The sequence below is a fragment of the Vulpes lagopus genome, chromosome 21 (assembly GCF_018345385.1).
Source record: "Vulpes lagopus strain Blue_001 chromosome 21, ASM1834538v1, whole genome shotgun sequence".
NCBI lineage: Eukaryota > Metazoa > Chordata > Mammalia > Carnivora > Canidae > Vulpes > Vulpes lagopus.
Genome location: NC_054844.1, coordinates 3772329 through 3787601, shown reverse-complemented (window position 1 = coordinate 3787601; position 15273 = coordinate 3772329). Strand labels below are relative to the sequence as shown.

The 15273-nt window shown below is 50.1% G+C and overlaps 1 protein-coding gene across 2 annotated transcripts in view; it reads left to right on the top strand.

Annotated features, from left to right (window-relative positions):
• IQSEC3 (IQ motif and Sec7 domain ArfGEF 3) overlaps window positions 1-15273 on the top strand; it is a 110172-nt gene that overhangs the window by 86783 nt on the left and 8116 nt on the right. For both annotated transcript variants that reach the window (XM_041735308.1, XM_041735309.1), the window contains exons 6-12: window positions 1009-1131; window positions 1628-1794; window positions 7212-7351; window positions 8438-8563; window positions 10502-10601; window positions 10763-10924; window positions 13922-14014. In XM_041735308.1, the coding sequence (XP_041591242.1) occupies window positions 1009-1131; window positions 1628-1794; window positions 7212-7351; window positions 8438-8563; window positions 10502-10601; window positions 10763-10924; window positions 13922-14014 (911 nt within the window). The remainder of the gene's footprint in view (window positions 1-1008; window positions 1132-1627; window positions 1795-7211; window positions 7352-8437; window positions 8564-10501; window positions 10602-10762; window positions 10925-13921; window positions 14015-15273) is intronic.

Sequence of the window (15273 nt, the reverse complement as noted above, 5' to 3'; positions counted from 1 at the left end):
TGAGGAATGACACTGCCTCCTGGGGGTGACTGGGCTGTGTCCCCCCCTCCCCCTCCCCCCCCATGCACTGAAAGGGGATATTCAGAGGCCAACTCTCCAGGGCTAGAGGGGACATTTCAGATATAGAAGAGCCCTGGGGTCGGGTGCGGGGGGAACGGGCAGGATTCTGGCCTCCTTCCTTCTCAGAGCAAGAAACTGAGGCTCTGAAAGATGAGTTTTGACCAGAAGTCAAATTCTGAGTCACCGCATTTTTTGTGACTTTGTCACACCGTCCCCTCCCACATGAAGCTGATTTGTCATTTACTCTTCAGAGGCCACCACTTCCATGAGAACTCAGGGCTCCTTGGCTGCGGGGGAGGCTGGGATGAGCTCCCTCCTTGCAAATCCTGCCCAAAGGCAGATCCAAGGGCTGGTGCTGGACCAGGGCTCAGTCGTGGGGAAGCCCCTGTGGGAACGAGCAACTAGGGAGGTGCACAGGCTCCTAGCAAGACCAGAAGAGTAGATTGTTCTAGTCCTGTTTCAAACCTTGGTCTGTAAAAAAAAAAAAAAAAAAAAAAAAAAAAAACAAACCTTGGTCTGACTCTGAGATCCTCTGAGGTTGAGACAGGAAAGGACCTGGGATCAGAAGGAGGAAGATCAGCTGCCTTCTGGCTGTGCAGCCCTGGGCAGCACCCTGGCCTCTCTGGGCCTCCAATCCTTAGCTGCGTGGTGGGGACAGCAGTCAGCCATCTGCCTCAGGGGCTACGGCGTTAGAGGAAGGGCCCTGTGAGGGAGGGTCCTTGGGGTTATTGAAGGGAGAACCCTGGGCATGATTTGACTCAGGAAGGCCCAAGTCAGTCCCCTCCTTGCTGGTCACAGGGACCCCAGTCCCTCCCCCAGGCCCCAGGGTGGGTAGGCCGTGGGGGAGGGGGCGCTGTGCCAGGCACCCTTATCCTTGAGTTGCCTGGGGTCCAGGGAGGTCTAGGGGGCCGACCTCTCTTCAAGAGCCCCTGCCCCACCTGCCCTCAGCTGCGTGGTGGACGAGATGGACTTCTCCAACATGGAGCTGGACGAGGCCCTGCGCAAGTTCCAGGCACACATCCGCGTGCAGGGGGAGGCCCAGAAGGTGGAGCGGCTCATAGAGGCCTTCAGGTAAGATCCCCTTCCTGAGCCCCCCTTGCCTCCTGCAGCCCTGGAACACATGCCTGGGGCACCAGATGCTGGGGGGCCAGGGGTCAGTCCAGGACTGGGGAGAAGCCCTCCTGGCAGGGCCCAGGGGTGATGGGCTAGGTGGAAAGGAGGGAAGGCGAGTAAAGGTACATGAGCCCTGGAGCTGGTGAGGCCAGAGCAGCCCCAGGCCCTCCAAGGGGTCTGCGTGCATCTCACTCATCCCTAGTGACCAGCAATCCTTGGTGAGCCTCTGTGCAAGGTGATGGGCCCCCTGGGTGTGGGACACCTGCCCTATCGCCTCAGCGGGGAAGAAGACCAGGCTATGGGGCAGACAGTGATCTTTAGGGACCTGAGGCCCTCTGAGAATCGGTGTATGTGCCCCGATAGCCATGCGCCCTCCCATTTCTGGGGCTTGGGGAGGGGAGGAGAGGGCTGGAGAGGGCCTCACTTGGCACCCCACTCCATGTCCCCACCATAGCCAGCGCTACTGCATGTGCAACCCTGAGGTGGTGCAGCAGTTCCACAACCCCGACACCATCTTCATCCTCGCCTTTGCCATCATCCTCCTCAACACCGACATGTACAGCCCCAACATCAAGCCTGACCGGAAGATGATGCTGGAGGACTTTATCCGAAACCTGCGAGGTGAGGGGTGGGGAGGAGGGGGAAGAGGGAGATGAAGAGGATTGAAGGGGACAACAAGGGGGAGGAGGGGGAGGAAGAGAGGGAGGAAGGGGCAGAGGGCAAGGCCACTGCACAGGCCCCATTCCGTTCAGCGTTCATTCTGTGAGGCTGAGCCGATTGTAGATTGTCACCCCTGCAGTCAAGGGACTGGACACTGCTGTGTCCAGTCCCGGGCACACACAGCCATCTGGGAAAGTTGCTTGCATGCCAGGCAACTTTGGAGAGTTTCCAAGAGTCACTGCCACAGCCCCGGACCTTGCCCTCCACAGAACATCCTCCAGTGGGTGACCTGTAGGCACCGGCGGCATTGTTGGCACCAAAGTGTACCAGACCTCCCCACTGCACAACATATGAGGGCCTTTAAGTCTTGGGTCCATTTATGTCAGCCTTGCAGATAACTTCATGGCACCCACTGGCCACATTCTTTCCCCAGTGAGATAATGCACCCGCTGGCAGGGACCAGGACAAAACTGGCAGGATGGGATAAGTGCTCAATTGGTTTTTTCTTTTCTTTTTTAGCATTTAAGAAATTTAAGCTATACGTGCACATGATTTAATAAAGTAAAATCATTCTACAAGGCCTGCTACAAAAAAAATATTCGTCCCTGCTCCTGTTACCACTCTCCTTCCACAGAGGCAACTGCTCTCAACTTTTTGGGTTTTTTTTTTTTTTTTTTTTTTTTGCCATTTCTTGTGTTTCTTTTATAGCGCTGAACAACGTGCTTCTGCTTCTTTTCTTATTCCTTTTTTTAAATATTAGATTAAAGCCCATTGTAAGGTTTATAAATCCAAGCACTTGGTGCATGTTTATGTCCACATACACGTGTGATCACAGCCAGCTCTCAATGGAGATCGTTCCCCTGACCCCAGGACATCCTGTCCCATTCAGTACCCCTGCCCCAGTGCCAACCGTCTGACCTTCCATCCATGCTGACCAATTGTGCCAGTTCTTGAACTTCATATAGATGGGTTTAAATAGTATGTGGACTTTGGTTTCTTTCATACACTGCTACTTGTTCATTTTTTTAAATTTTAAGTATCATTAATTTCTGTCTTAATTCGTTCAGGCTGCCTTAACAAAATACCACAGACTGGGTAGCTTATAAACAAGAGACATTTATTTGGCACAGTTCTGCCAGCCAGGCAGCCCAAGGTCAAGGTACTGGCAGAGGGGTGTATCTGGTGAGAGCCCACTTCCTGGTTCTGGCTTGAGAGCCTTCTGGCTGTGTGCTCACATGGTGGAAGGGGTGGGGAGCTCTGTGGGGTCTTTTTGGTATATGATACTAATCCTCACACTCATGAGAATTCTATCTTAATGACTTGGGCACTTTCTGAAGGCCCCGCCTCCTCATACCATCCATTTTGGGGACTAGGATTTCAACATACAAATGGGGGAGGGAGACACAAGCATTCAGACCACTGCAATTTCCCATTGTGGAAAATGAGGATTAGCTCTCTGTCATCCACCTACCCTAGCCCACCCCCACTAAAATTACACTGCAGCCCCACACTCTTTGTCTAGCTGCAGCATTATTTTGGTGACATCAGTGTTTATGTTACTAAGATGTAAACATAGTCCAAAGCTGAGTCTTGAAGTGTATCATGATTACAGACCCTTCCTATTTCTGCTTTCCTTGGAGTGAATACTTGTATTCTTTTTCCATTTGCTTAGCTCTCTAGGCACCTGCCACCCACTAATTTCCAAACTCCCCACACTGTCAAGTTCTTCTCCACACATGCAGCCTGGGAGGTTTTTTTCTTGGAGCCTCTCTCCCTGAGCCTCTAGCTCTGCTCCAATCTGGACAGAGATTGCTGCCAGCACCCGGCAGTCAGCCTGGGACACCCTTCACATCATTGACAGGCCTCCTTTGCCTTGTTCTTGTGATCAGTTCCTGTGTCCTAGATTTCGTAGCTTGCTCATCTGTGGTTCACTTCCACAGAAAAGGTACCCTGGTGGCAAACTTTCTGACAACCTGTGTCTGAATATATCGTTTTCTACCTTCACTCTTGATTGAGAGTTTGGCTGGGAAGAGAATTCTGGACTGGCAACATTGAACTCAGAATTTTGAAAGCATTGCTCCATTGTCTTTTAATGGACGGTGCTGCTCTGCCATTCCAATTCCTCACCTTTTGCATATTATTTTCTCTCTCTCTGTCTCTAAAAGTTTACAGGCTCTTCTCTTTGTCCTTTGCGTTCTAAACTTTCCTGATACTCCACCTCGTTCGGGTTCTTTTTTTCTAATTGAAGTATAATTGACATCTTGTTAGTTTCAGGTGTACAACATAGTGACTTTTATACACTGGGAAATGATCCCCATTATAAGTCTAGTCACCATCTGTCACCATACAAAGTTACTGCAATATTATGGACTCTGTTTCCTATGCTGTACATTACCTCCCCATGACTTAATTTATTTTGTAACTGGAAGTTTGTACCTCTTAATCCCCTTCACGCATTTTGCCTACCCTCAACCCCCCTCCCCTTCTGGCAACCAATAGTTTGTTCTTTGTATTTATGAGTCTGTTCATATTTTTGTTTTGTCTGTTTATGTGTTTCATATTTAGATTCCACATGTATGTGAAATCATATGGTGTTTTTCCTTATCTTTCTGAATTGTTTCACTTAGCTTAGTAACCTCTAGGCCCATCCATGTGGCTGTAAATGGCAAGATTGCATTCTTGTTTATGGCCGATATATATACCACATCTTTTTTATCCATTCATCTTTCAGTTGACACATAGGTTTCTTCCACATCTTGCTGTTGTTAGGCAATGTTCAGTGAACATGGGGGTGCAGATATCTCTTCAAACTGGTGAGTTTCTTTATGGGCTTTTTCTCATCTATTGTGCTAGTGCTAGGTTGATCCTTCAGTCTAGAAACATGTTCTCCGATTGTGGGAAGTTTTCTTAAATACTGTATTTAATCATCTCCCTCCTTTGTTTTCTCTGTACTTTCTGGAACTCCTATTATTCAGATATTAGATCTCCTAGTTGGACCTTTTAGTTTTTACAGCTTTCTACCTGCCATCCTTGTCTTCTTGTTGGACTTTCGTGAAGATGTCTTACAAGTCACCTCTTAAGGTCTTCATTTCTGCTGTCACATTTTTCATTTTCAAGAACCCGTTCTTGAAATGTTCCTTTTTTATAGCATTTTAGTCTTGTTCTGTAGATGTGGTTATCTTCTGACATATCTCTGATGGCATTTGGTTTATTTCAGTTGCTCCCTGCTTGCCTCTAATTCTTCTGGCTTCCTTTCTCTGTTTCCCCATACTTCTTTTTCTTTTGTGTTATAGGCTTTCCATATATACATGATGAAATGTAGTTGTTCTCTCATATGTAAGAGTGAGCTAAAAGGCTGATTTAAAACAGTTTTAACTATGTTTTAAAGCAGAATTTTTAAGACTCTGTGAGTATGGGCAGGGGCAGGGTGCTGACCAATGGGCTTTCTCATAGGGTGATTGAGTTGAACTGTTTCACTGAGGAATCCTTACTGTACTTACTGAAAAATGTATCTTTACATTTTTCTCTTGTGCCTGTTGATTCCCCAGAAATGTCCAGTCTGTTGCCCAGAGGGTATGAATCTGGATGCTAGCGACTAATATCTTCTGGGTCTGAGAGGGTCTCTTAATACATAGACATCTACTCCATGCCTCAGTTTTCAGCATAGACTCTCATCTTTGGCTGGCCTTGGGGTCCTCCCATCCCAGAGTTCCCAGTTTACCTCTTCCAGAGGACTAACCCTCAGTCTGCTGTTGGAGTGGAGGAAGGGACAGAGAGATCTAAATACTTTTTAGGCTGATGATCAACCTATTTTCCTGTTTCCAGCCCAACTTTACCTCCACGTTCAAGGATTCCCATTGCCACCCATCCCAGAGCCCTTTGGTGGTTCTGTGGTGTGTTAAGTGGCTTGTAACCTCTCTGCTGGCTTCAGGTTCCACTCTCTCAGGTTTGCCAATCCATCTGCTCATTTGTCCACTTCCCAGGTCACATGGTGCCATTTTTTCTTCCCTACTCTCTTACTCTTTGTAGACATATCTCTCTTTTTAAAAAATTCCTTTTAAGGGCACCTGGATGGTTCAATCAGTTAAGCATCTGATTTTGGCTCAAGTCATGATTTCAGGGTCTTGGGATTGAGCCCTGCATCAGGCTCCCTGCTCAGCGAGGAGCCTGCTTTTCTCTCTCTCATTCCCCCTGCTCGTGCTCTCTCTCTCTCTCTCTCACACACACACACACTCTCTTACATAAATGAATAAAGTCTTTTTTAAAAATTAAAAAATAAAAATAAAAAAATCCCTTTGACCAGAATATTCAGAAGGAGCAGAGGTGCTTCTTCAGTGGGATGGATGCCTCTGTGTTGGTTCGGATGGAGTCTTGTATGGAGTCTTGCTCCCTGCTCTTTCTTGTCCCCAGCCTCATGTCTTTTAGGTCCCCAGGGGCGCCACACAGCTAATGTGCCTGAGTTGAAGAACCAAGAAAAAAATGTGGATGAAACAGGGTTGACATAAAGAGTTGCTCATAGAAGGTGTAATGTCCTCTCACTAGTCAGGAAATCTCCTTTGAGAACACTTGCCAAAGTTGTTTTATTTTCTGTTTTTCTTTCTTACAAGAGAAGCATATAGTTTTAAAAGATTTAGGAAAAGTAGAAAGAAGAAAAATTGTATTGCCTCTCTTTCTAGCTCACAAAGAAATTTATTTCAATATTGGTAAATTTCCTGCCAGTATTTTTTGTTACCAGAGTGTTGTGACTATGAAGTAGGAGATGGGAGTAAGGTCTTCTTACCTGCATTGCCACAGGGGGATGTCCAACTCCTCTTCACCTAATATCTAATCACCACCACCTCCCAGGCTCCCAGTGAAGGAAGAATCTTGTCATATATTCAGCAACTAATCATTAAGCACCGTGCTCCCTGGGGGAGAAAGAGGGATGGTCCAAGAGGGAGGAGATCGAGAGAGAACAAGACAGCTTTCAAGAGACTCTCATGGGAGGCAGGGAGCTGGGTTGGGGGTAGATAAATACACGGAGGACAAGAGAACTACTAAAGCAAGGTGCTGAACAGGAACATGGAAGCTGTCCTGGGGATGAGAAAGAGGTGGGAAGGGGGAGTGGAGGTTCTGGTTCTGGAACAGCAGGAGATGAGGCTGCAAATGTGTGCTGGGGCCATATTATAGTAGTGCTAGTGTCTGGCTAAGGAGTTTGTCCTTAATCAATAGGTATGGGGAGCCAGTCATTGAAGGCTTTGGAACAGGGACAGGGCAACGTCAAAGCCAGCCTTCAGGAGCCTCAGTCTGGTGAGGTCTTCCACTCTCTGGCTCCTCACCTCTGATACTCCTTCCCTTCTTCCCCTCCTTCGCCTCCCCTTTCTACTCCACCCTGGTAGGTGTGGATGACGGTGCAGACATCCCAAGGGAGCTGGTGGTAGGCATCTACGAAAGAATACAGCAGAAGGAGCTCAAGTCCAATGAGGACCATGTCACATATGTCACCAAAGTGGAGAAGTCCATCATGGGCATGAAGACAGTAAGTGCCCACCACAGAACAGCTCTTACCCCACAGGGGTCGCTTCCTCTCCCATGGATGCCAAGTTCCCTACCTCGTACCTCCTTTTGTCTCCTGTGTGACATCTCCTCTCATTCTCCTCCTTCCCTTTCAGAAACCCCTTCCCATTCTTTGCTCACTTCATAATGATTGAGTCCCCACTATGTGCCATCCACCATACCCTCTGTCTCCCCTTAATGACATTTCCTCATGGCTACCAGCCACCACATCAGGAGAGCCTGTGGTGAGGTATCAGGAAGGACTGTCCAGTCGTCTAGGGTTGAAGCATCTGGATGACCAGATGGGGAGACGAAAGATGGGTTGGATACTGGGCTTTCCTGGATGGTCCTATTGAACAGAAGGCAGGAAAGAGGCTGAAGGAAGCTCTAGACTGTGGCGTCCCAACCACTGGGGTGCCCCTTGGTCATGATCTGTGTCTCAGGCAATATGGTCCAAGTTGGCAGTGATGCTCTATGGTTTACTACTCAGACATCAGCAGAGGCTCTTTAGGCCATAAGTATAAAGGACGTAGAGTGGGTTCTGGTATTCGTGTCTGTTTTCTCCTCCCTAAAGTGCTGACCCAAGAAACAGCCGGAGATCTCATCGTTGCCACTGCAGTAGATTGTTCTACAGAAAGCAGATTTGAGGCATCCCCACCATCCCCTCCCTCTTGCACACTTGCATTTGGGTGTGCAGGCGAGAAAGTGCCAGAGTGCCACCCTGCAGGCTGCAGCCTTGGTCGTGGGGGGCCCTCAAGAAGATCTTGGGGGCAAAAGAGTTGGCAGTGGCCATATTTGAACAATCTGGAAGCTCTTTTCAACTTCCTCTCCCCATGCCTGTATCTCCTCATCTACTCCAGCACAATGAACACTTCTCCCCAAGCCTTTCTCCCCAAGCCACACAAGGAGGGAAGATGTTTAGGGTGAGGAGAGGGGACATTTAGGGTCAAGTTCAGGGTTTGCAGACGGAACCCCGGCCTCCATCTGCTCTTCTTGAAAGTGGGTGCTGTGGGGTGAGGAGGGCTGAAAGCCCAAAAGCCTCCCCCGTCAATGTGTGCCTCCTCCCCAGGTGCTGTCCATGCCTCACCGCCGCCTGGTCTGCTGCAGCCGGCTCTTCGAGGTGACAGATGTGAACAAGCTGCAGAAGCAGGCTGCACATCAGAGGGAGGTGTTCCTCTTCAATGACCTGCTGGTGGTGAGTGGACCTTCACCCCGAGCCCAGAGAGGGCTGGGAAGGGCCAGCAACCTCATTCCGAATGCCAATGCCATACTCATTTACCTTTTCCCGTGGCACTTTCACATCATGGGGTGGGGGGCGGTGAGGTCGCTCAAGCAGATATGATCATTCCTACTTTCTAAGTTATGAAGCTGAGACTCAGAGGGACCAAATAATTTGTTTATGGTTCTGCGGTCATGATAGAAATGAACCAGATTCCAGAGCATGTGCCTCTCCTACATTATGGAAAACCTAAGGCAGGAACGGTACAGGGTGTGCTTCACATCGCATAGCCCGAGAGGACAGTGAGCTTGGGGGATGTGTGTGCGTGTATGTGTGTGTGTGCGCACGAGTGTTCATGTGTATGTGGGGATGGGGATAGGGGGGTGACAGGGGGTGGGGGGCACTCGTTCTTTGAAATATGTATCCATTCCACAATATTTAATGAGTGTCACCTATGTACCAGGCTGGGAACAAGATTTGTAAGTGCTGGGAAACAGTGGTGAACAAGATTGGGCTTGTGTCTTTTCCTCGTACCCCCCCCCCATCCTCTCTATTCATAGTCACACTGGCACTACCTCTAAAATTACCCCACATCTAACAATCCACCTCTTAAGTCCACTTTCCACAGAGAAGCAGAGTGATCCTTCTAGAGTACAAATCAGGCCGCATGACTGCCACACTTCCCATGCCAGGCAAAGGAAGTCCACGTTCTCAGACCTAGGGCCTCCCAGATCTCTGACCCCATCTCCCTGTCCTCTGCTCCACTGCTTGGCTGTGCTGGCCCCTTGGCCCCACAAGCTGCCTGCCATGGGCCAGGCTCCTTCCATCTCAGTCCTCTGTTCTTGCCGCTCCCCCAAGACTTTACCCAGCCACCTCCCTCTCTTCACTCGGGTCTCAGTTCAAATATCACCTCCTCCCAGAGGCCCTCCCCGTGCACCTCAGAAGGTAGCCTGCCCAGTCACCTTCTCTTCTTTACCCTATTTCACTTTCTTCGAAACACTTTCCAGTTTCTGGAATTACATTATTTATCTGTTCCTTCACTTTGGTTTTTTTCTGCTTATTATGCTTTATAGATTGATCCATTGCTTTATACCCCAAGGGTCTTCCTCTGGAACAGCATTTCCCTTATGGCAGGGCTCTCTCTGGGCTGGCAGATCCTGTGCCCCTAGGGCCCAGCTTAGGAAAGGTGCTAAGTTTCCATTCTACATGGGGAAGGATATAGAAAATAATTAAGAAAACAAATAAGTTAATACCAAATTAGGGGAAAGGTGGCATGAAGACCAGGAAAGCGAGTGACAAGATAGGGAGGGGCTGGGGTTAGGGTGGATTTCATTTGTTGTTTGTTTGTTTGTTTGTTTGTTTTTTGTCACGTGGGCTGCTCAGGGAAGGGGTCTTTGAGGAGGCAGCATCTGAGTTGAGATCCAAGTCATAAGACTAATCCAGCCCCGTAGAAAGCTGCAGGGAGAATTGTGGAACAGGGGTAGCACGTGCAAATAGGGGTCTGCACTCCCCCTATTCAGACCACAGAAAGGAGGACAGCAGGGCTGGAGCATAAAGCCAGAGTGAGGCATGAATCAGATGGGGAGAGACAGGAAGTGTGAACTCTCTTCTGCAAAGTGCAGTGGGAATAGCCACTGAGGGGTTTAGACAGCAAAAACCCCCCATGGTTTGTTATAGTGCGTATTTATATGTGTGTGTGTGTGTGTGTGTGTATACGTGTGCATACACATATATCAACGTGTATGTGTGTGAATGATGGATGGAAGGATGGAAGTATCCTGTGTAGAAGTGTGGAAGTATGTTCATGTTCGTATTTATTTGCGTGTTCACTGGTGTCCCTGTGTGTCCATGCATCTGAATGCACACACACACGTGTACACCGTCAGTGCTTGTCTCTCTCCCTCTCTTGAACAGATTCTCAAACTTTGCCCTAAGAAGAAGAGCTCCTCCACGTACACATTCTGCAAGTCAGTTGGCCTGCTGGGCATGCAGTTCCACCTCTTTGAGAATGAATGTGAGTCTTCCTGGGATCCAGAGACATGGTGGAAGCAGTAGGGACGGTGTGGGTGGGGGGGGCAAACACCCAAAGGTCCTATTGCCGCTCCGTGCACCACTCCACCTCCAGCCTCACCTGCTGCCACTCACGGCCATGGGGGCCTGGGGTATGCTTTCCAGATTACTCTCACGGCATCACCCTGGTGACCCCACTTTCGGGCTCCGAGAAGAAGCAAGTGCTGCATTTCTGTGCGCTGGGCTCGGACGAGATGCAGAAGTTTGTGGAGGATCTGAAGGAGTCCGTCGCGGAGGTGACAGAGCTGGAGCAAATCCGGATAGAGTGTAAGGCTGCTGTGCGCCTCGTGGCAGGGTGGGCAGGGGGACTCCCGGTCCAGCAAGGAGGGGCGGCTGCTTGCTCCGGGCTGGAGTGAGTGTGGGAGAGCCAAGGACCCTCCTGCCATCCCGAGCCCTCCCCCAGCCCTGCTGCACTGTCACAGCCCAGGCGGGTGCGCTAGAGCATGCATACCTTGTATGCACACCCAGCCAAGCCCCCTGGAACCCAGGACTCCGCTGTGTCTGACTGACACAGCCAAGCCCAGCCGACCAAGGCAGGCGTACACACCTAAAAGTCTGTGGGCCCGGGTGTTTCTCATCCCACCAGACAGCCTCCGTTCAGCCCCTCCCACTAGATCCAATCAGAGTCACACATTATATCTGGTGGCTTCATTTCCTTCATCTTGTTTCCCCCAGAATGATCCCCCTCTTTTATTTTTTTTCATAATACGGTCTTTCTGCGGAGTCCAGTCCACTTTTCTGACCATCCCTCATCTAAGAGTTGTCTTTTTGTTCCACTGAGGAATACCTGGATTCTTGATTATTCCAACTTTTGGAATTCCAATTCCAGTCATTTTATTTTTTTATTTTTATTTTTTTAATTTTTATTTATGATAGTCACAGAGAGAGAGAGAGAGGCAGAGACACAGGCAGAGGGAGAAGCAGGCTCCATGCACCGGGAGCCCGATGTGGGATTCGATCCCAGGTCTCCAGGATCGCGCCCTGGGCCAAAGGCAGGCGCCAAACCGCTGCGCCACCCAGGGATCCCCAACTCAGTCATTTTAAAAATTATGTGGGCCTCTCTGTAGGTGCAGGTAGTTTGCCAGTTACTTTGTGGTTTAGGAAAAGAGCCGTGATATGCCCACTCGCAAGCATGATGCTTTAGCATCGCAGTGGCTTTGGATTGCCTTTAATGGGAAATTAAATCACAATGGATTCAGAAAGTAAAAGAGCAAATAGATTTCAGGTCTGCCTTAGATGGTCACTTAGTTGACAAGTGCCTCTAAATTGATTTAAACCCATTAGGCGACAGGGAAGGCAGGGGGATCTGGGGGTCAGGGGACCAGTATGATGGGGTGATGTTTTTTAATCAGCATTTTTGGAGCACCTACTCCGTGCCAGGCAGTTTGTCCTCAGCATTCACAGTGATGCTGCGACGTGGTGCTTGTCCTCGGTGTACAGACGAGCCTCAGGGAAGTTAAGGGGCGTGTTTAAGGCTGTGCATCTTAGAAGCGGACGAGTTGGCGCTTGGCAGTTGCGTTTAAGTCTGATTTTAAGTTTCGTGTACTTTCTACTCTTGAGAATGACAGAAGTTTCTGGTAGCATAAGGAAACAAAAGCCCACCAGACCCGACTGTACGACTCGGTACCTGCTGGGGTGCAGGGGGCGTGCGTTGCCCTGCAGAGCTCTGTTGGCGTACTTGAGCTCAGCGGGATCACAGACTTCAGTGGTGGGCCTGGGTGCTCAGAGATGCCGCCTTGGCTGGTGACCTTGACTGTTCTCAAGGACGCACCCTGGTATGTCACTTCTGTCAATGTTAAAGTGCTGCCAGTGGCTCTGCCTCGCCCTGGGGAGGCACCGAGGGCCAAGGGGCACCATTGGCCCCCCTCGTTCCCCGCCCCCATCAGCCCGGGAGCAGCACGCCCATCCCACCCCAAGTACAAAGGAGCAGGCATTGCCAGAATCAGCCTGTCAAGAGTACACGTCCTCTCCTGCTGTCTAGAGGGCAGGGGAGCAGGGAGAGAGGCTCACGTCTGGCTCTTCCTGTTTCAGCTAAGAAAAGCTGAAGCACTGGGCAGGAAAGCAAGGTGGGAAGGAAGTAGAAAAAGGAAAATGGTAACAGCAGAGCTACCATTTTTCCCATGCCCGGCACCGGGCTGCATGCCAAGCCTCTTTTATCATCTAACCCTTGCTGTGACTCTCCAGCAGGCAGATAGGATTGTCCTCAGTTTACAAATAAGGGAAGTGAGTCTCACAGAGCTGAAGGAAGTTATCTGGGATCACTCTGTCGGTGAGAAAGCGAGGTTTGTGCCAAGGTCCTCGGACTCCTTGCTCATAATTACGAAGCTCGTTTTTCCAGAGCCAAGACAGCCCCTCCCCAGGGAGGGACAACCCTCCGTTCTGGAAAAGTGTGAAGTATTGACTGATGGTGTGATTCAGGCAGTCAGGACAAGCTGTTCTGGTTTGGAGGCTTGCAGCCCAGTGTCCCTGGATTGTAGATAACTAGAGACAGAAGATGGGACCCAGGAGAGCAGCTTTAATAAAGGGAACTTTTAAGTTATGTCTCTTGAAAAACAGACGCTGAAGGAGTGATTTAATAATGATTGGAACAGGTGTAAAGTCTAGCGAGAGGAATCAAAGTGGAGGACATGACAGATGCCCTGGCTGTCAGCACTGCCGTCCTCAGGCAGCGCATCTCCTCCGTCGGGGGGCTAGGCCAGCTGGGTGCAGGGTGGACAGGCTGGCCGTCACTGGCTGTCACCTGCTTTCACCAGCCATCACTGAGGTCCGCTGTGCCTCAGCGTGTGTGTGTGTGTGTGTGTGTGTGAGCGTGTGTGTGTGTGTGTGTGTGTGTGTGTGATTCGTCCAAGTTGTAATAAAAGCTAGTATTTACTGAGCACTTGCCGCAAGCCAGGCCTTGTTCCAAAGGGCTTTGATGCATTTCCTCATCTAATCCTCTTAACAACACTCAGAAGTGGGCACTGCAGTCCCTTCATGTGAGGCACAGAGAGGTTAAGTAACTTGCCCAAAGTCACACAGCTAAGAAGTCCCAGAAGCAGGATTCAAACCCAGGCAGCCCGCTGCCCTGTCCTTTGCGTCTTTTGCGGTGTCACTGACATTCAAGCAGCTGTTAGCAACCCCACAGACAGAGAAACAGAGGTTCTAGAGGTCTCTAATTTGCTGTGAAGTGGGGTGTCAGACGCAGGTCACGTGTCAGGGAGCACCCCCGCTTCCTTCCATTTCTACCTCACCACAGTTGAGGCTGGGTTCCTCTCCATCCTCTAGGGGAGCTGGAGAAGCAGCAGGGAGCAAAGACACTCTCCTTCAAGTCCAGCGGGGCGCAGGTGGACCCGCAGTTGAAGCAAGGATCGCCTACAGGTGAGCCCTGGTTCTGCTCTGGAGTCCCAGACCCCAGGCCCTGGCCGGCCCTGGGCCCACATAGAGGCCACGCTCCACCCCCGCCCCGGCCTTGGGTTCCTGGGGAATTGGGGTGAGGGAAGTGCTCATTCCCATGGACCCTTCTTTCTGCTCGGAGCTGCAGGCTCGTCTCACGGGCCTTAGTAGTGGGAGTGAGGAGGACTGGGAGAGAGGGACGTGTCCATTTACACGTTGCCCTAAGGCCACGGGTCCCTGTGGAATGTCACTGTCCTCCCTGGAGGAGTCAGGCCAAGAGCCCAGACACCCTGGCCCCAGGGGGGGAGCCTCCTACCCACCCTCCCCACATGCAGGCTCCTTAGGGACTATGGGTTCACTGGGGGTGAGAGGTGTAGTAAAGAGAAGCAGCATGAGAAAAATCTGCCTACAGATGGGAGCCCGGTAAGGAGGGTGGCCAGAGGGGTCTGGAAATCTTGATCTGCCCATCAAGTCTTTTCCCTAATGAGCCACAAGTGCTCCAAGCCAGAGTCAGTCCACCCCAAAATCCAGACAAGCCTTCAAACCCAATTTTTCAAATGGTTTCTTCAAATTGACTTACTCCAAACAAATCAAGCCAGCTTCAAATTTTCTATCACCTTTGGCCATGTTCTTTAGATCTGCTTCCTTTCTCCCACTGACACCTTCCTACTTTCTATCTCTTGGCCCTCATTGTACTCTTCCCCTCCCCCTGCACCACCTGCAGGGAGCCTGGGAAGAGTTACCTCCACCCCTGCTCTACAAACCCAAATAAAAATCAGAGGGAGAGATGGCATGAGAATTCACTCCCATCCCAACAACGCCCCCCGCCACACACAGTAAACCATCCAGAATTGTCCACTAATTAATTAATTTAGCCATTTATTCTTATATTTAACAAACACTTATTGAGTGCCTGCTGTGTGCTCCCTGCTAAGCACTAGAAGACCAGGGTTCCAGCGAGACACCATCTGGAGCCTAGAGGCTGCAGTGGGTTTCATGCTAGCCTCCCCACCCCCACCCCCACCCCCACCCTCCCTTACAGCCATGACACCATGATGTCTGTCATGGGACAGACGGCATCACAGCCCTTGGTCACTCAGCTAGAAGATGCAATTCCTTTTCCAGGCAAGACTTGGGGCCCTTTTAGCTGCAGGGAGATCCTTACTGTGATGTCATCTTCTGCATGTGGTTTTGACTTGCCATCATGCATTCATAATTCTCCACCCTGCCTGATATTTCAGCTG